General features: G+C 40.9%; 1 protein-coding gene across 3 annotated transcripts in view; it reads right to left on the bottom strand.

Annotated features, from left to right (window-relative positions):
* The window catches only part of LOC100554350 (neurobeachin), a 385,661-nt gene that overhangs the window by 130,034 nt on the left and 235,120 nt on the right, over positions 1-20,507 (bottom strand). For all 3 annotated transcript variants that reach the window (XM_016992607.2, XM_008107912.3, XM_062974715.1), the window contains one exon: positions 7,356-7,473. In XM_016992607.2, the coding sequence (XP_016848096.2) occupies positions 7,356-7,473 (118 nt within the window). The remainder of the gene's footprint in view (positions 1-7,355; positions 7,474-20,507) is intronic.

The following is a 20,507-nucleotide window of genomic DNA, read 5'->3' as shown; positions in this document are numbered from 1 at the left end:
CCAAAGAAAAACTGTCCCTGGATGCATTTTGGAAGAAGGTTTGAAGTGATAGGCTCAAAAAGGTTTATTGTGCATATACATATGGTTAATTGGAGATAAAAATATGGCTGTAATCTATTGTTGAAGTGCTCTTTTTTTGTGGTATAGGAACCTAGCCCTATTCTTTCCATATTATTTCAGTCTCTGGTACCAACGTTTCTGCCAAAAAAGTAATGTCCTGGAACGCATCTATTTTGTTAAAAGAAGTATATCTGTATACCGTATATACTCGAGTATAAGCTGACCCGAATATAAGCCGAGGCACCTAATTTTACCACAAAAACTGGGAAAACTTATTGACTTGAGTATAAGACGAGGGTGGGAAATGCAGCAGCTACAGGTCAAATTCAAAAATAAAAATAGGTATTAATAAAATTGCATTAATTGAGGCATCAGTAGGTTAAATGTTTTTAAATATTTATATAAAACTGTAATTTAAAATAATAATAAGACTTTAATAAGATAAGACTGTCCAACTCTGAATACCTATATACTCAAGTAGAAGCCGACCTGAATAGAAGCTGGCCAGGACCCTCACTCGAGTATAAGCCAAGAGGAGCTTTTTCCGCCCTAAAAAAGGGCTGAAAAACCAGGCTTATACTCGAGTATATACAGTATGTTTATCTTCCTGCTTAATAGCAACTCTTTATGGGTCAATCCTAACTGACAGATATTTTTCAAACATCTAAAATCCTGATCAAAGTTCTGTGTGGATCTGAGGTATACAGAGAGCTCTGTCCAAACAGGAGCTTCATCCATTAACTTTAATATTGAAGAATTACAAACTGTTAAAAAACCAGATAGGTCTGCAGATGTGAAATTCATGCATACATGAGTCCAAGTATACAATTTTGAGAGTTGATTATTGTTATATTTCAAGAAAAAAATCCTGAAAGAAGATAGAAATTCAACTGCTCAATCCTGAACTATACTGAATAAAGAAGATATAGGAAACCTAAATAGATTTCTCCACTCATGCAAACTTCTTTTGTTGTTTTCTCTGGTAATTGAACAGGCAGGATAGTGAAAGCTATTTAAACTTTAATATCCTGCCTAGAGCTGGGCTGCTGTTAACAGGAAAGAAAGCTATTTCATAGGATGGGTAATGTATTGCAAGCTTTTTTTCTGTGTCAGGAGCAACTTGAGAAACTGCAAGTTGCTTCTGGTGAGAGAACTGGCCGTCTGCAAGGACACTGCCAAGGGGACGCCAGGATGTTTTGATGTTTTACCATCCTTGTGAAAGGCTTCTCTCATATCCATATTGCAAACTGAAAAGTTGAGAAATGAGCTGTGCATTGCATTGGGACTTCCTCCTGAGTAGACAAGCAGAGTCCTAAATTCTCCATTGTTTTCTTGGTGGAGAATGTCCAGATGGATAAAAGTATGGCCCAAACACCATCCCAACTTGGATTTGGTTACTGGACTGATTAAGGTTTCCTATTGTTGTTATAATTGTGCTTTGTTAAAGATACAGTAGGCCTATGTATTACACAAGGGATCTATCCAAGACCCACAATGTAATATGATTTTCACATAATCTGAAAACCTGTTTTTCTCTTTGAAATAAAGAGTATCTTGGGCTTTCAGCTGAAGCATACCATAGAATCCAATCATACTTTGCCACAAGTAATCCCCTATAGGTAGATCATAGAATTGCACAGGAGGAGTTAGCCTTTCTGCCAGTGGAAACTGACCACAGAATTGCACTGGAAGTCTAGAGAGAACACTTCACTAGGCATTACTAAGCTCTCCAGGGTTATTCTATGGTATTCAAAGCTCTTTACTTTTAACTGGAGCTATGTCCAATAACCCTGGGTAATACATGTGTCTATTGTACTTTAACACTTACCAGAACTTGTGTTAAAACAAGAGCTTTATCATTTTTATGTTCTGTTGTGGAAATTAGTTTTGCTGTTGACATATCCCATATAAATTTTTGCATCCATTTAAGGTCAAAATTTACTTGTTCTGGAGAATTTTAAGTTTATTTTCATGATGAGTAATGCTGAAGTATTCTTTCTTATACACAACTTACTCTATAATGCAATCAGCAATTTTTATTCAGTGATATATGACTTACGGATGGTGTATATAGCCAGAAAATGGAAAGCTACATTCATTTTACTTGGGACTATGCAAAACTGAATGTTGTGAATTCAACAAGGGGCATGAATCAGAAACTTCATTCACATGGTAGAAAAGGCAGTAATAGTACAATATTCAAGAAGACAGGCATATTTACAATTCAGTCACAGAAAAATATCTTCTCCACATATTTAATGGCTTCAATGAATTCATAACATAGAAGAGCAAGTCAATTAATTTCAATGAAGCTTAAAGAGAAGAATTTAATGGAAGGCTCACTGCTGTCACATTCATTTTCCTTGTGCTATTTTTTCACAACATATAGTTTGGTAATACCAAATTTCATCTCTTTAAGGCGAAATATACTCTAAAACTTGCTATATTTCAGCATTATGCTACCATTTATTAAGCACCACCACCACGGGCACAATGTCTCCACCAGCTATGTGCTGCCAGCTGCCTGAAAATTTCTTTTAAGTAGGCTTTGAGTATGGACAGGACTATGACAGAGTGAAGCTTGAAGCTTCACAAAACAACTTTATTGTTGACAGGTGCTTCTTATAGAAGACTCTGGATATGATCAACAATTGGACTTATTGTCCTGTTTTTTCCATATTTCAGAGACAGCTCTGAAAGCCATTTCACTTGGTATTCATTTGTTTATTTCTTTGGTTTGGTGTTTATTGTATGTTCTTTTTTCTGACAATGCACATATATTTTATGTGCATATGTATATAGTAACTATACACTGCACAGTTGTGATATTATTTAAAAACCTGGGTGGTCCTCCTTTTACTGAAGTGACCTATGAAAAGGAAGACATAGGATATATGTACAGTAGACACTCAGCCAACCATTACCCATAGGAATTGGTAGATGCTGGATAAATGTAATTTCTCATTGTTAGACAGTTATTACTAAAAATAGGCCTAACTAATACTATACCCCAGATTGTGCCATGCATAAACACTGTACAGACTTGATATTAATATTGAAATGCAGTAATGAAAGTAAATTAAGGCAAATAAAGTCAAACAGTGGTTGAAATTTTTGAAATTGTTGTTACTAATTGTTTAAATTGTTTATTGTCTTATTATAGTAGCTTATGTGCTAATCTGCCTTGTGTAAATTTTGATTGTGTAGTTAGTTATGTTATTAATTGGATTGTTTATTTATTTATTATGTTTATGTCTGTAAACCGTTCCAAGTTCCTTGTTGGGAGATGGGGCGAGGTACAAATAAAGTTTTATTATTATCGTTATAACTTAATGTAAAAACAGCTTTAAAAATTAAAGTATTTTTCTTTGATTTTTTTTGGCTTGTTGCTTAAAAGTTTTCATTGTGAGAGTTCTGGATACCTGAGAGTCTACTGTCTATGTATAGGCATCAAGGAGAAACTGAAGAGTCCTGATGGGAAATTGGGATATAGAAGTAGTATCATTATTTGTCTCTCTGATCTTTCTCCTAATCTTAGCTGCTCCTCTACTATGGCTTCTAGTGGAGTAGTACTTCCATTAATGCCAGGTAATTTTACAGCATATCCATCTTTTTTAATGATTTAATTATGGATGAGCTGACTTGGTATATGTTACTGAAATTTATGCGTACTATTTTGGTGAAGTTGATCTAACCCAGAGTTGCCCATCTGGCCCTTGGTGTTATACCAGCACAGGCTGGAGGATCAGGGGGAGGTGAAGTTGTCATGGCAGCTCCAACTTCCTCACAAGGTAATCTCTCTGCCTTGGCACAGGCTTCAAGGCCCTTCATCTGATGTAGAAGACATACTGGGGGTGTTCATGGTATACTGCCCATCTTTCTGCTCAGCAAGTTCCCCAACTGAGAAGGCTGAGTTATTTTCTGATTATAATTCCCAGGGCAATCATGGGGGACCTCATTGTTCCTGCTAAGCCTTCCTCTAGTGGATTATATAAAACGTTTACTCCCTGTATGGAAAACTTAAGACTATCTATAGTTGCTATTGGCCCAATTCACAGAAACATATCATCATCATCATCATCATCATCATCATCATTAGTATTATTATTATCAATACTATTATTATTTATACCTCGCTTTATCTCCTCTGAAGGGGACTTACACTTGAATCTTCTGTTGTATATCAGCCTGTTCAAGCTGTGATTGTGTCTGATGTTAATGATGGGGATGGGGATGGAGTTCCTGATGGTAGGCCTGGAACTGTTGGCAATGGGGATGAGGGTTTGCCTGGGCCTGAGTTAAACTCGGATTAGAGGCCTGAGCTGGCTCAGGAAGATTCCCAAGGCCACATTCTTGGGAGAAGCCCTTCACAGCTTCTCTCAGAACAACCGTCTGAGGACGATTTGTCAGGTGTGGAAGTTAATGAGAGCCAAGATAGAAAGCAAAGCTTTTGAAACAGAGAGAGAGTGTTCAGAGGCCGATAAGCTGCTGGGCCCAATTCAAGGTGCAGGTATTGACCTATAAAGCCCTATACGGCTCGGGCCCTGCTTATCTCCATGATAGCATTTTCCCTTATGATATCTGCCAGGGAGGCCCTCCTCTTGCTCCCACCGTCATCCTAAGTGCGACTGGTGGGGACAAGGGAGCCGGCCTTCTTGGTGGTGGACCCCCAGCTTTGGAACACCCTCCTCAGAGAGATCAGGCAAGATCCTACATTGCCTTATTCCTGCAAGGAATTGAAAACCTGGTGGTTCCTGCAGGTCTTTGAGCAAGATTAGTTTGGTTGTTTAATATGCTGATCCTGCTCTGCACACTATTCACCATCAGGCCCTATGATATGCTGATGTACAAGTCTCTATCTATCCCTTATAATTGACCATGTCTACCTCGCAGTCCTAATTACTGGTATTTGACTCCTTGATGGAATATACTGATTGGAGCAGTAACTGTGTTCATTTTAATTGAACTGTTTTTTACTGTTGTCTTAGGATGTTGTTTTTATTATGTTTATGTTTATGCTGCTTTATGATGTTTTGACTATTGACTGTTTTTTGCACACATGTTGGAAACCGCCCTGAGTCATCTCAAGGAGATGGAGCGGTAGATAAATAAAGGTTTATTATTATTATTATAAAGACAATCAGTTCAGTTACAGGAAAAGAGAGATAAACAACCTTTATCTAGTGGTATGATCAAGAGAAACACTTTCCTTTCAGTTCTGGGATATGGAAAAGCCTTGTATTGAGTCATGGGAAAGAGTTGCCTCAGTTGAGTTAACGTTGGAATTTCATGACGGTCTAGCTTTCAAGTGCTCTTAGTTTCATGTACCAAGTGTTGCCAAGCTCCAGTTTACTGTATGGGATTTTTCCTACTGCCTTGTTTCATGGATTTATGTACATAGTTTCATGGATTTTTATGGGCTTGTGGATTTTGTTTCCTCTTGAAGCTTAAGGACTATTTTATGTATTGAAACTTTGCTGTTTTACTATTTTTACTGCCATGCCTACATTTATTCTTCAATAAACTGCTTGCTGATTTTACTAAGTTGGTATGGTGTTTAAAGCCAGAGGTATGCCTGCCCTGGTGTACAACACCTTCTTTGTCAAAGTAGTGAGATGAATGGTGAAAGATTGGCGGGTTAAGAGGGGAGTAGGCAAACAATTATACTGTTATTCTGAGTTCCTAACAGAACCTGCTGCATTCCTGAATTTTCAGACAGATTTTCCCAGAGGACAAGTGGCAATGTTGCCAAGGCAGACTATTGACACAATCACTGTTGAATTCCTGTTCTAGTATTGTGGTGCTCATTTTGCTCCCTGATATTCTAGCAAGCTGTGAGCAGTGAAAAAAAGCTGAATAGCTAGAATGCAAATGGTGTTAAACTTTGCGAAGCTGACTGAGCACATGCTCATTGCTCTGTTATGTGGTACTGGTGGCAGAAAAAAAAAGAAATGCTTGTGTTGCTACTTCCATTGTATAGTTAGCAGAGCTCTTCAGAATAATCAGGAACTCATTAAAACCTACTTTTTATTAATGAGGACTAGATTCTGATTTATTTGTTTGTTTGGCTAAGCACTTTCAGGACAAAGTCTCCCATCTTCTCAGTAACCTTATGTCAAGTCCAACCAAGGTTTCCAAAGCTGTGTCTCTCCAAGTTGTTTGGGATCAGTTTCAGTAGATGTGGCCTGAGGACAAAGTAATCATGAGAGTAATGATTACTTGAGCTCTCTTGAGCTTTTCTCCTCATGGCTGATTAAAGATTGATGGTGAGGCCAAGTGGGTTTGGAATATGGTACAATGCATGCTTCTCTAGGTGAGGTCATGGTGCCTGCTGTCTTCAAAGAGGCAGTGCTACAGTTCCTAAAGAAACCCATGAATTTTGACAATTATTAGCCAACTCCAAACATTACTTTGAAGAGAAGGTGAAGCAATTCCTGGCACATTATGATAATGATGATTAACTACGCCCATATTAATCTTGGTTCAATTCTGGTTGCAGAAATGAATTATCATTAGTCACACTGATAGAAGATCTTTATCCTGAGAAACACTGCAGTAATGCAATCTTGTTGTTCTTTCTTAAATTTTTTTTATCAGCCCTGAATTAGCTCAGTGGATAAAGGTTGGGAGCAGAACAGGAGCCCAATGTGCACTTATGGCTCTAGAACCACAGTTCCCTGTTATTACTGCTCAGAAACTGAGGCTGGATCTACATTATCATATAATACGGTTTGAATGGAAGTTTGCATTATATGGTCAGTATAATATTCCCTCACTACTTCGCGGTTCATTTTTTGCGGATTCGCTGTTTTGCGGTTTTTCAATAAACTCTGAAATATATTATAAATCATAAAAAATTACAATTTACAGCCTAAGGAAGGGAGGAAGGCGAAGCCAAAGGGAGAGAAAAGAAATCCAAGCAGCAACGGGAGAAGAAGGAGGCGATTTATCAGCACACAATTGGTTGATAAAGACTTAAAATAGTGTATAACTACTAAAATAATGCATAAATATTAAAATAAAAATAGTGTTCCTACTTCGTGGATTTTCACTTATTGCGGGTGGTCCTGGAACGTAACCCCCATGATAAGTGAGGGAACACTGTATAGACCCATATAATGCAGGACTTAGAAATTCCTAGAGAGGTGTTCTCCCAGGTAAAAACAGAGTTGTTTATTTCATGGTTTTTCCACTTTCATAGGGACTCTATACTCTCAACCCCAGCAAATGTAGAGGGATTGCTGTAGTAAATTTTTAGGGACAAATATTTTAACCAAAAGACATAGTAAACATACTTCTGTTTGCCATGAACACCTCCAAGGCTGTATTCTGAAGAAGATATCGTCTTGAAAAAACAGCTCGTATTTCGCTGAACATCCATTTTCCATGTAGTCCCTCAGTATAAGCAAGAACCTATAAATAAATAAATAAATAAAACTTATTTATGACTGGGTTTTGTGTTACAAACAAAGCCAATTTATTGTATGATCTTTAACAGTTAACATTTTACTTTTGGAGGAAATAATGCAATTAGGAAAGTCAGAGAAATCTAAGCATACCAATGACCAGTACTGTTGATGTCTATTCTTTCTCTTGATCATGACAATAATAATAATAACTTCATTTTTGTACCCTGCCTCCATCTTCCCAAAGGGACTCGGGGCAGCTTACAAGGCATAAAATAAACACAAAGTACAATCTAAAATAAAACCACTAGTATATAAAACAACAATTTGAGCTCAGAATAGCGCCAATAACCTAAACTGTCATCTGTCGTAAAAACATGGCCAATTGAAAGGAAAAGGATTGTGCAAGTTGTAGCTAAGGAACAAGGGTATAGGATAAAAGTGCTGTGCTTTATCATAATTGCAGGCCATTGAGCTAGACATTCTCAAAGACTTGTCTACTCTAAACATCAAAGTCTTCAATTCCCTCTGGAAGGAGGATAGGGTGGGGGGCTGCCTAATCTCCCTAGGGAGGGCGTTCCAAAGCAGTGGGGCCACCACTGAGAAGGCCCTCTCCCTCGTCCCCACCAACCGTGCTCCTGGCAGTGGCAAGACTACGAGAAGGGCCTCCCCAGCAGATCTTAATGCTTGCACAGGTACATGGGGGGGGGGGGGGGGTGCGGTCGCGAAAATAGGCAGAGCACAAACTGTTTGGATGGCTTAACCTCCAAACAATATCAACATTTAAAATAAATAAGAACATTTATATATACATATGTCATCCAACATAGGAAATAGTCAATGGAAATCTCATAGGAGTTTTTGGTTGATTTTTCTTTAAAGAAGCTTGCAATAATATCCCATGGTTGACAACGTGGACAGTATAGAAAAAGAACAAGGGACAATCTAATTACTGGGCATACATCCCTCCATGCTATTTAGTTTTAATAATACTAATTGTCTAACAAGCCAGAAATCTGATACAAATATATTCAGTTTTACGTTTATCTATCTGTGCACACGTAAAACATGCCTTTTCCTAAAGCAAAAGTAGGAATCATAGAGCTTCCATGTTATTAGAGTGAAACTCCCAGAAACTCTGATACTACTGGGACATAGTCCAACATCTTCTGAAGGGCTGCATGATTCCTATCATCCCATTCTAAAGAGTCCATGTAACCAAGTATTGGCTAAAGTAATCCAAAGATTATCTTCATTATTGATTAATGCATCTTATAGCAGAATGAATATGCAATTACTAGTTCTTGCAAGATGTGTTTTTTCCTGTGTACATATTTACACATTGAACAAGTCTCACATTATATTTTTATAATATTTAAGTGGCCCCTTTAATATATATGATAAATTAAATAGAGTAACCTTTATGCAAAACCTGAGGAAATTAGAAACAAGAGGCAACATCAAAATATTCTCTGTAGACAAGCAACAGATATCTTCAGTAGTGTAATAACACATAGAAACTACCATTCATAGTTATGTTAGATGTGGAACTTTATATGAAACATAACCCACCCACATTTGTTCTAGCTAGAGATGTAACATAATTGAAAACCTGTAAAGGAATAATCCATAAATGTTAGCAGTATAAAAACTGGAAATATATAGATCTTGACATGTTTCATTATTTTTGAATGTATATTTTCAAATTGTATATTAGATTGTTTGCGTCAAATAATTAATAAAATAATTTCAAAAAACCTGGAAACTTTTCATATATTTAAACAGTGCTATCATTTGCCCCATCCCAATCTTCCCTGTTCTAAATAAATGGTACCAGTTCAACACAAGGGCTTACACTCTATACTATTTTCCATTCCTGTTTTCATTAACTTCTTGTGAACCTATTCTATAACTGAAAATGTAGTACTGCAGATTACATCCGATTAGTGCAAAATAAAGTATAATTGATGTTTCCCTTGATTTGGAGTATTTCTGTTAATTTACCCTAAAATTGTATTAGCTGTTTCATATAGAGTTTATGATTGACTATAATCCTAAAATCCTTTCACGTGTACTACTGCCATGTCAGGTACCCCACATGCTGCACATATGTATTTCCTCTTCAATCCAGAAGCACAAGCTTTCTATTGAATTTCATTTTGTGAGTTTCAGCACAGTTTTTATTTCTGTCAAGATAATTTTGAATGCTATTTATGCTTTCTGGGGTATTAACTATCTCTATCAATCCTACCCCATTTTTAAATTTGATCAGTGTTCTCTTTTTCCTCCTTTCCTTAAGTGATTGAAAATGTGGCTGACGTAAGAAAGTGGTATAATATGTTGTTGGACTGGAAATCTCAGCTATAGTCAACACAACCAATGATGAGGAGATCTGGAAGTTGAAGTACCGCAATATCTGGGGGACTCCATGATTTCTACCATGATTTATGGTATGTTTTTAATAAAGGTGAATACTGGACTCAGATTAGAGCCCTCTGTCAACTCACATGAGTGACACAGGGCATTTATTTATTTATTACATCACTTCTACCCCACCCTTCTCACCCATCAGGGGACTCAGGGCAGCTTACAATATAAACATACACATCAAAAAACAGTTTTCATCAAATTTAAAAATCCATTGAGATTAAAAATTACAATAAAATTAAGAATATACATTAGAAATATACATAATTATACATTTAAATATACATTTAAGGTGCTTTCCATGTCCAGGTGGGGTCTGTCAGTAGGTCATATATTCATATCTCATTGTTGCTGCTACTCATGCTCAAATGCCTGGTCCCATAACCACATTTTTGTTCTCTTTCGGAAAGACAGGAGGGAGGGAGCCTGCCTGACTTCAATGGGGAGGGCGTTTCATAGGCGGGGAGCCACTACTGAAAAGGCCCTGTCTCCCATCCCCACCAGCCGCACCTGTGAGGCTGACGGGACCGCGAGCAGGGCCCCACCTGACGATCTTAAGCTTCGAGGTGGGTCGTAGCGGGGGACACGTTCGGACAGCATTTTTGCCCTGTTTTGCTACTTTTAATTGTGGCAAGGACAGGGCTTGCTGTGCGCAATCACATAGCACACGGCAACCCCTGCCCACATTTCTCCCAAAGAGAAGTGCTACTCAGACTTTCCTCCCCTTTTCCCTGTATGATGGGGAAAGGGCCATATGAAGAGGTCAGAGATCTCTTTCTACTGATGAGAGATTGTGTGAAAAGTGTTCCAATGAACTATGACTCGTTTTGAGATAGCCTGAATATCAAGTTTGCTACCCATTTCATGAGAGAGTTTGTCAAATTATATGCAGAAATCAAGACACATTGTATCCACATCTTTCTTATAATCTACTAAACCAGTGACCAAATATTTGAAAAAGAAGCTAAATGCAGGCTGGCACAATTTATTCATAATACATTAGTGCTGGCTCTTACAAACCCAAATATCACTTAATTGCGGTCAATTTGCTTCTAAGCATATTCCTTTATCATCAGCTTCAGGTAACTTCCTCAGGAGGATAGTCAGAATTTCTTCTTGCTTCCTTTTGCATCCATCCAAATTAATTTCCAAAAATTGAGCTGGGTTGGCTAACAGATTTACATAGATAATACGTTCTAGAATTGCTTGCTCCCACCTTCTGGTTCTTACAGTTTGAATCTCATTTATTAAGATTTTCATATCTGAAATCCTTTCACTCATCATTCATTCATTGATTCATTCCATTGTTTACCTCCACACATAGCAATGAGAAACAATTAGATGCAAAATCTTATGAGCTCCTGTGCAGAAGACTGTTTCTCATTTGCCTCTTTAGCTGTTTCTCATAGAAAGTTGTATCCCTGTATCATGAGAATGTGCTGTGCATTTTGTAAGTAGATTTGAAAGTTATGACTTAAGAATGAAAGCATCCACATTTGGGTTCCTTTGGGTCTTATCTGAATTTCTACGCACATTTGTAATTAATACTAGCAATGGAATCTTTCTCCGGAGGCAATGAAATAAAAACTATTATTAGAGCTAAGTAAGAGACTTCTTTCAGTGTGTGCAATCTGTTAAAGAGCTGGCATTCCCTCGTCTCCTACTATTATTAGTCAATATCACTCTCTCCACTGATTGCCATTCCCCTGTGGCTATTCTCTGCTTATGTACTGTTGGCAAACAAGGGTATTTTGTGCATATGGCTAAAGATAGTTTTCTTATTTGTCGCACACATCCTCCAATAAAGTAGCATCCACACAGTTGCAAGTGAGGGGAATGGAAAAGTCCAAGCTAAAAATAATTGTAAAGTCTAATCTTAAACTTGTTAGCATCAGGCTAGTTCGCTTTCACAGCAATCTTCCAAGGAAAATCCAACATATGCCAGATGACAATTGCAAACTAATCCCTTTCCTACTTTCTATTTCTTTTTCTGAACTGCAAAGTAAGGTCCAAGAGACAGTCTCTGATGCATCTCAAGTCCAGTACATGCCTTTCAAAGCTAATCAAGAGGGTGTAAAATGTATATAGAAAGATGAAAGTGCCTTTGGCTTTGTAGCATATGGCAAAAAAGCAGGAAAAAGGCTGAAAGAGATGTTCCATAGGGGAAGGTTAAGTCTGATGCTAATGCTTATTTAAAATGGTGACAGTCTGGAGTAGTGAAGCCTTGCTGGGCTGCTTTAATTTCTCTCTGGAATAGCTCTCTTCCAACCTTCTGCAGCACATCAAAGTCTCTGGAGCTCAATTAAAATTGGATTATATTGAAATGCCCTATCTATGGGACTGTGTGCTCACTAACACTTTTCTTTGGGTAATACTCCAGATGACAGTTGCCCATCCCAATTTAAACAGTTGTCATAGAGACCACAAACTAAAGCAGCAGTAACTAACAATACAAAGGAAAGGTAAGTGCTCAGATTTCTGTGAATGAAGGGTTGGCTTTCAGCTGCATTGGATAGACCACAAGCTGTTCAACGCAGCTAACATAAAAGGCTGTAATATGCCAAGCAACTTGGCAGAAAGAAGCAAAGTAAATGATTCCAGCAAAGAATTTCATTTGTGTTTTGATAGTGGCCCTGTAATTAGACAAGCATTTTGCATGTGGCTATTCTTCCACCACTTAAAATATCCAAAATTAATAGACTCTCTCTAAGGATCACTACTGAAAATAGTGCATACACAATGGCCAGCAGTTAGTAAATTGAAGTAGTGAATAATTACTTTCTAATTACCAGTTTAACATGACTGGGATAATTAGTAGGTACAGTATTTCAATAAATGATTATTCAATTATTTAATAAATACAGAAGACTTTGTATCTATATGAGTACATAAAATAGTAATGCCTTTACATAACGTACAGAAATCATGATATGAGAGTTTAGATCCATTTATATAATTTCACTTGTAAGAGAAAACAGAACATTCACCATGTAATTATTTTATTTACTTGAATGATTGTTCTGCTGCATTCCACACACTGAAATCAGGCTACCCTGTTATTCCACATTAGGCAATATGCATGGCATATAATAATCATCCATGAAACAGCGTTGATTATAAATCTACTTGAGAAAATTTTCAGTTAAAACTACACAACTAAATGAATGATATAAATATTCCTAAAGAAGAATGAATTTGTAAACATGATTGATCTTGCCTCGAGCCTTGTTAAAATTTTAAAAAATTCTACACAAATCGATTCTGGCAGTTTTCAAAAAGGCAAAATAGTGTTATGAAGACACTTATATTTCTGGCAGCACCACAGCGCAATACATTTGACAGTGTAGATTGCTAGTAATGATATCATGTAAATGGCATGTTTCTGGCACCATCAAAACTCTCGACTTAACTTGTAATTGGCTTTATGAGAGTCCCAAGGTTTTCTTTCCCCACTCTTTGTTATTGTGCTGATTACCATGGAAATGAACAATTATTGTTAGTTTACTGTATGGCTCTATTTTTGTTTTAAAATCCCTGGACAAGCATGCTCCACGCTCTCCTGGGTGAGCCTGTGTTAGGATTTTGAAGCAGCAACAAGGCAGAGAGCGCAGAGTGCAGGCCAAAGGGGAAGGAAACAAAAACGTGTCAGAAAACCTAAAAAGTGCACAGATCAAAATTTGTCAAAACAAGGACTGGGTTTAAACCAACAAGAAAGGCCCCTACAGCTTGGGCCTTGACAAAGCACGGCCTGATTTATTTATTTTATTTTATTTTAAGCCCAGCTGTGGAAAACACCATCTAATGAACCTGTCTGGGGTTGCTGTCCCCATCCTGTCAGGCATGTCAGGAAATGACAAGCACTGGGGACAGGCCGCCGCCAGTCATAGACAGGCCTGCCAGCTGGAGAGTTCAACCCCAATCTAATCACACCACCAGAAAATAACTTTTCATGCTTGCAGTCTGAAAAGATGGGCTCAGGGAGAGAGAGGGGAAAAAAGGAGCAAAATGGAAAGAGAGAGAAAGAGAGAGAGAGAGCGACTGAAACAATGCTGTTTAGTTCAATTATATATTGTTCTCCAGACAGAAATTATTTTATAGATTTCATGCTAATTCAAATTAAGAAAGCCTTGAGCTTTCTTTCCTAACAATCATAGCAAATGGCCAGAAAAATAGACCACATCAGACACAAAGAAATGACTATAATTTCTAAGGAAATGAAACAGGGATTTACATTGTGTCTTATTTTAAAGTAACAAAATAAAAATATGTTTATTGTAATTGACTCATTGTCTTACACTAAACTGCTTTTTCAGTTCACATTGGAGGTCAGGATACCACTTTTACAATAGGATAGAGAACCTCCATGGGGCTGAATTAATATTTTATATTAATATTTGTCAAGGACAGAACGCCACAAGATTCAAAGTAACAGAGTTTATTAGATTACAGAACTCAAAAATGCCCGTAAAAACACAAGGGCCAGGCAGTTTTTGCCTTTAAGCGCAAGAAGGGGACAAAAGTAAATGTTCAAAAGATAAACCGGATTAAACCGGAGTTTAATCCGGGTAAAAACAAACTGCTTGCTTCAGCCTAGGTATTAACAGAACGAAAGCCAAGGAACAAAAGATACAAAGAATGCAACTAATTGGCAGCAGATTCCTCTCTGCTGCCAGCACTGTGCTTAGAGTAACTTGCGTCGCTCCCACACACACACAGTAGACAGGATCTCCAACACGAGCAATTCAGCCAAGGATTGTAGAAGTAGAGTAGACCAGTTCCGTTCCGTAGATCAAAGCCAGAAGCAGACGTTTGTAGTTTTTCCAAGTCCAAGAAGGGGGGGAAGACAAGCCGTGGTCAGTTCAGTCCGGGTTCTCAAAGCAGGAGATGGCGTCCGTCAGAAAGACGACGGAAGGTCAAGCTAATAAGAGTAAACACAGGTTTGCACAAACAAATGCCCACACAATCCCTCCCGCCGTCTGACCTTGGATTCCAATCAACTTACGTCTCAGCACAGGAAAGCACACAAGTCTTCAGGGATCCCAAGCGTTTGCCCAGATTACCTTGCCCAACGCAATTTGCAATTGCTCCCAAGCCCCATTTTATGCCAGTTACAAATCTTCATCACTGTCAGCTGTCCTCCTTAACCCGGGCGTTTCCTCATCACTTTCCTCGTCAGAGCTGGAACACCTCTGACTACGCCCAACAGCATCTCCAGCTGTGGATCCCGTCCCATCCCTCCAGCTAAGCCATGGGTCTAATCCTGAAGGTCCCCATTCATCTTCTGCCCTATCATGGCCAGTGGCCCCCAATTCCTCCCTTACCCGAGTCCAATCCATCTCATCCTCCTCTGAGCTAACCAGCCCCTCCTCCATTCTCTCCGTAAACCCTTCGAAAGATTCTTCGTCAGATGGTGCTGCAAATATGTCTCGCAGTCTTTTTCTCTCTCGCTCCTCGAGAGTATCTGACTCCCGAGGAGTCTTACGCCCACGTCTGTCAGTAACAGAGCCATGAGGCTCAATCATAACACTATCCCCTCTCACAAAGGCCTCCTCCCCCGATGGCGGAGAAGTGGCAGTGATACCCTCCGCTATAGCACCACGACGACTAGAGGTATCAAGTTTCAACAGCGAACGATGAAAGACTGGATGGACCTTTAAACTAGACGGTAAACGCAAACGAAACGCAACGGAAGAAATCTTTTTAACGATAGGAAAGGGACCCAAATACCGAGGCGCAAACTTTCCCCCAGCCTGTTTAATATGTTTGGAAGATAACCACACCAAATCCCCTTCTTCCAACTCCTCCCCTGCCTGCCTGTGGCGGTCAGCCTGAGTCTTCTGCGTTGCCTTAGCTTCCAACAGTAAGCGACGGGCAACATCATGCAATGCAGCCATTTCCGTAGAGCGGTACACAGGGTCCGAAGAGACCACATTGGTCGACGGCGCCACACCTCCCCGTGGGTGAAAACCATAAGTTAGCTCAAACGGCGTATGCTGACTAGACGTGTGCACCGCATTGTTATAAGCAAATTCCGCCACCGGTAACCACTTCACCCAAGCCGTGGGTTGATCTAAACAAAAACAACGCAGATATTGCTCTAAGAGCCCATTAACCCGTTCCGACTGTCCATCCGTTTGCGGATGGAAAGCTGAAGACACGTTTAACTTAGTCCCCAAACACTCATGGAAATGTTTCCAAAAGCGTGACACAAATTGCGGAGCCCTATCTGAAATAATCACCTCGGGTGCTCCGTGCAAACGATAGATGTGCTTAGTAAATAGTAAGGCCAACGTAGGGGCCGCCGGAATGGTTGAACAAGGAATAAAATGAGCCAGTTTACTAAATAAATCCACCACCACCCAAATACAAGTATAACCCCCAGACTTAGGCAAATCTGAAATGAAATCCATGGAAATGATTTGCCATGGCCTGTCCGGAACAGGTAAAGACGACAACAACCCTCTAGGGCGCCCAACAGGCGTCTTACTCTGCTGGCAAACGGCGCAGCTGTCGCAAAAGCGCAGAATGTCTTGCCGCATCTTTGGCCACCAATAGCTCCTGGTAATGAGCTGCACGGTCTTGAATCTGCCAAAGTGCCCAGCCATGGGTTCGTCATGGTGGGCTCTAATCACCTCCAACCTGAGGGCCCCCACTGGTACGTAGACCTGTCCCCTGCGTACCAATACTCCGTCTTGATCTTGTAGATGCGGCAGTATGGTACGGTTACCTGCTGAGAGCAGCATCAGTTGCTCCTGTGTCCACACATCATCCCTCTGAGCCTCAAGGATCTGGTCATGTAACCCGAGCTCATTATCTACAACACACAGAGAGGCAGTAGGCAAGATGGTCTGACATACAACCTGCTCATTGGTCTTAAACTCCGGCTTGCGGGATAAAGCATCGGCCCGCAAGTTTGCCTTCCCCTCTACGAACTGCACCTTGAAGTTAAACCTGGAGAAAAACAAAGCCCATCGGATTTGACGCTGGTTTAGCTTCTTTGCTGTTTGCAAGTGCTCTAAGTTCTTGTGATCAGATCTGACCACGATCTGGTGCCGTGCCCCTTCAAGCCAGTGCCGCCACACCTCAAACGCCACCTTAATCGCCAACAACTCCTTCTCCCATATGGTATAGTTCTGCTCGAAGGGTGTTAGTTGCCGCGAGTAAAATCCACAGGGACGCAAGGTCCCTGAGGAATCCTTCTGAGACAATACAGCCCCCAACGCGTAGCTAGAAGCGTCCGCTTCTACCACGAACGGTTTGTCAACATCAGGATGGGTTAGTATGTTGTCCGATTGAAAACTAGACTTAAGTTGTAGAAACGCCTCGTGAGCTTCCCGCCCCCATACAAATGGCTGTTTCTTGCGCAGAAGCTGCGTCAAAGGTACCGTGAGCTTTGCAAAATTCGGAATAAACTCCCGGTAGTAATTAGCAAAACCTAAGAACCTTTGTACATCCTTCTTAGTCTTCAACTCCTGCCATGAGTTGACGGCGTCAACCTTATGTGGGTCCATTTTAAGTTCCCTACCTGACACTACATGACCTAGGAACTCCACTTCAGGCACATGAAAGACGCATTTGGAAGCCTTGGCGAAAAGCCCATTAGCCCGCAGTCGGTGCAGAACCTGCTTGACATGTTGACGATGTTCTTTCTCGTCCTTAGAAAAAATCAAGATATCATCCAAATAAATCACTAAAAATTGGTCAATTAGGTCCCTGAACACATCGTTCATGAACCTCTGGAAGACCGCAGGAGCATTACAAAGCCCAAAAGGCATGACTCGGAACTCGTGGCATCCGAAACACGTGTTAAATGCCGTCTTCCATTCATCCCCTTCCCGTATACGGATTAAGTTATAGGCCCCCCGCAGGTCAAGCTTGGTAAAGACCTTAGCCCCTTGCACCCTTGATAACAGTTCCGAGATTAAAGGGAGCGGGTACCTATCCCGAATGGTGTATTTGTTTAGGATCCGATAGTCGCAGACCAGCCTAAGTTCCCCAGTCTTTTTGGCTACAAAGAATACTGGTGCCGCAGTTGGAGAACTAGATGGGCGAATAAACCCCTTGGCTAAATTTTCATCTAGAAACTCCCGCAAAGCTTGCCTTTCCGGTACAGTCAAGGCATACAGCCTCCCTGCTGGCAGTTTCGCACCTTCTGCCAACTTGATGGCGCAATCATATGGCCTGTGCGGTGGTAATTTGTCCGCTTCTCTTTTACAAAATACATCAGAGAACTCCCCATACTCAGCAGGCACTCCCTCCATATCAGCATGAGTAACGTTTAGAGTGCAACAATCCTGCCTCTTTAAGATCACTTTACGTGTTGCCCAATCCACTTGTGGGTTTACTACAGCTAGCCAATCCATCCCCAGGATCACATCATATCGAGGCAAGCTCGTAATATCCCACACAAACGTTCCCGTTACTCCCTGCACCTCCCACGTTACTGCTGAGGTTTCCTGGTTAACCACCCCAGTCTCCAGCAGTCTCCCATCTGCTCCCTCCACCCACACGTCGCATGCCTTGCGCACTCTAGGAATGCCATGCTTCTTAGCAAACTCAATATCTACATAGGAGACCGTAGCTCCTGAGTCCAGCAGTGCCAGAGTAGAAACAAGTTCCCTTCCCCCAACAGATAATGTAATGGGTACGAAAACATGCTTCCTCCCCTCAGTTGACTGCTTGAGGAGCCCTAGTGCGTTGGACTCACGTCGCACTAGGGCTGGCCTTTTCCCGAAAACTGGGAAGGTTTCACATTACAATTTTTGGCAAAATGCCCAGCATTCCCACAGTACAAACACAAGCCCAGCTGCCTCCTACGGCTCTTTTCCTCTGTAGACAGTTTTTTAAAGACCCCAAGCTCCATGGGCTCTTCCCCCATCACCACAGGTGCCCTGGTTACATGCATGGGTGGCGCACACATTGCTTTTGAGTGTTTACGAGCCTCGAACCTTGCGTCTAAACGCAGCACCTTAGCTACTAAGGCGTCCCAGCTTTCAGCCGGCTCCAAGCGTGCTAATTCATCCTGGAGCATATCACTTAACCCGGCAGTAAATAAAAGCATGAATGCATTTTCCCCCCAATCCAGCTGGTGGCGATACAGGTTAAACTTATTTAAGTAATCCAAAACAGTCCCCTTTCCCTGTTTCAACCGATACAGGGCCCACCCAGCGTTCTCCGTGCGGAGAGGATCCCCAAAAGTATCAGTTAACAACTTTTTGAAATTATTCAAATTGTCCTTGACTGGGTCATTTCCCAAAATTAAATTAGTGGCCCATTGTCCTGCGGAACCGGTCAACAAACTCAAAATAAAAGCCACCTTACTAGTGTCAGTAGGAAAAGCATGAGCACTGAGCTGAGAAAAATAAAGCTCCACTTGTGCCAAAAAGGTTGGCAACTTGCACCTGGTTCCGTCAAAGCGTTCAGGAGTCAAAACATGTCCTTTCACAGCAAAAGCTGTTTGGCTTACGGTAAAGGCCGTTTGCAATTGGTCTACTTTGGCTCTTAACTCATCCATCGTCTTCCTGACGGGTTTATTGCTGCAATAAACTTTTTATGGGCGTTGGGCAATCTGTCAAGGACAGAACGCCACAAGATTCAAAGTAACAGAGTTTATTAGATTACAGAACTCAAAAATGCCCGTAAAAACACAAGGGCCAGGCAGTTTTTGCCTTTAAGCGCAAGAAGGGGACAAAAGTAAATGTTCAAAAGATAAACCGGATTAAACCGGAGTTTAATCCGGGTAAAAACAAACTGCTTGCTTCAGCCTAGGTATTAACAGAACGAAAGCCAAGGAACAAAAGATACAAAGAATGCAACTAATTGGCAGCAGATTCCTCTCTGCTGCCAGCACTGTGCTTAGAGTAACTTGCGTCGCTCCCACACACACACAGTAGACAGGATCTCCAACACGAGCAATTCAGCCAAGGATTGTAGAAGTAGAGTAGACCAGTTCCGTTCCGTAGATCAAAGCCAGAAGCAGACGTTTGTAGTTTTTCCAAGTCCAAGAAGGGGGGGAAGACAAGCCGTGGTCAGTTCAGTCCGGGTTCTCAAAGCAGGAGATGGCGTCCGTCAGAAAGACGACGGAAGGTCAAGCTAATAAGAGTAAACACAGGTTTGCACAAACAAATGCCCACACAATCCCTCCCGCCGTCTGACCTTGGATTCCAATCAACTTACGTCTCAGCACAGGAAAGCACACAAGTCTTCAGGGAAGCGTCCCACACACACACGGATCCCAAGCGTTTGCCCAGATTACCTTGCCCAACGCAATTTGCAATTGCTCCCAAGCCCCATTTTATGCCAGTTACAAATCTTCATCACTGTCAGCTGTCCTCCTTAACCCGGGCGTTTCCTCATCACTTTCCTCGTCAGAGCTGGAACACCTCTGACTACGCCCAACAGCATCTCCAGCTGTGGATCCCGTCCCATCCCTCCAGCTAAGCCATGGGTCTAATCCTGAAGGTCCCCATTCATCTTCTGCCCTATCATGGCCAGTGGCCCCCAATTCCTCCCTTACCCGAGTCCAATCCATCTCATCCTCCTCTGAGCTAACCAGCCCCTCCTCCATTCTCTCCGTAAACCCTTCGAAAGATTCTTCGTCAGATGGTGCTGCAA

This window comes from Anolis carolinensis, chromosome 3, assembly GCF_035594765.1.
Source record: "Anolis carolinensis isolate JA03-04 chromosome 3, rAnoCar3.1.pri, whole genome shotgun sequence".
Taxonomy (NCBI): Eukaryota; Metazoa; Chordata; class Lepidosauria; order Squamata; family Dactyloidae; genus Anolis; species Anolis carolinensis.
The sequence above is the reverse complement of the archived record's forward strand: the minus strand, read 5'-3'. Positions and strand labels throughout refer to the sequence as shown.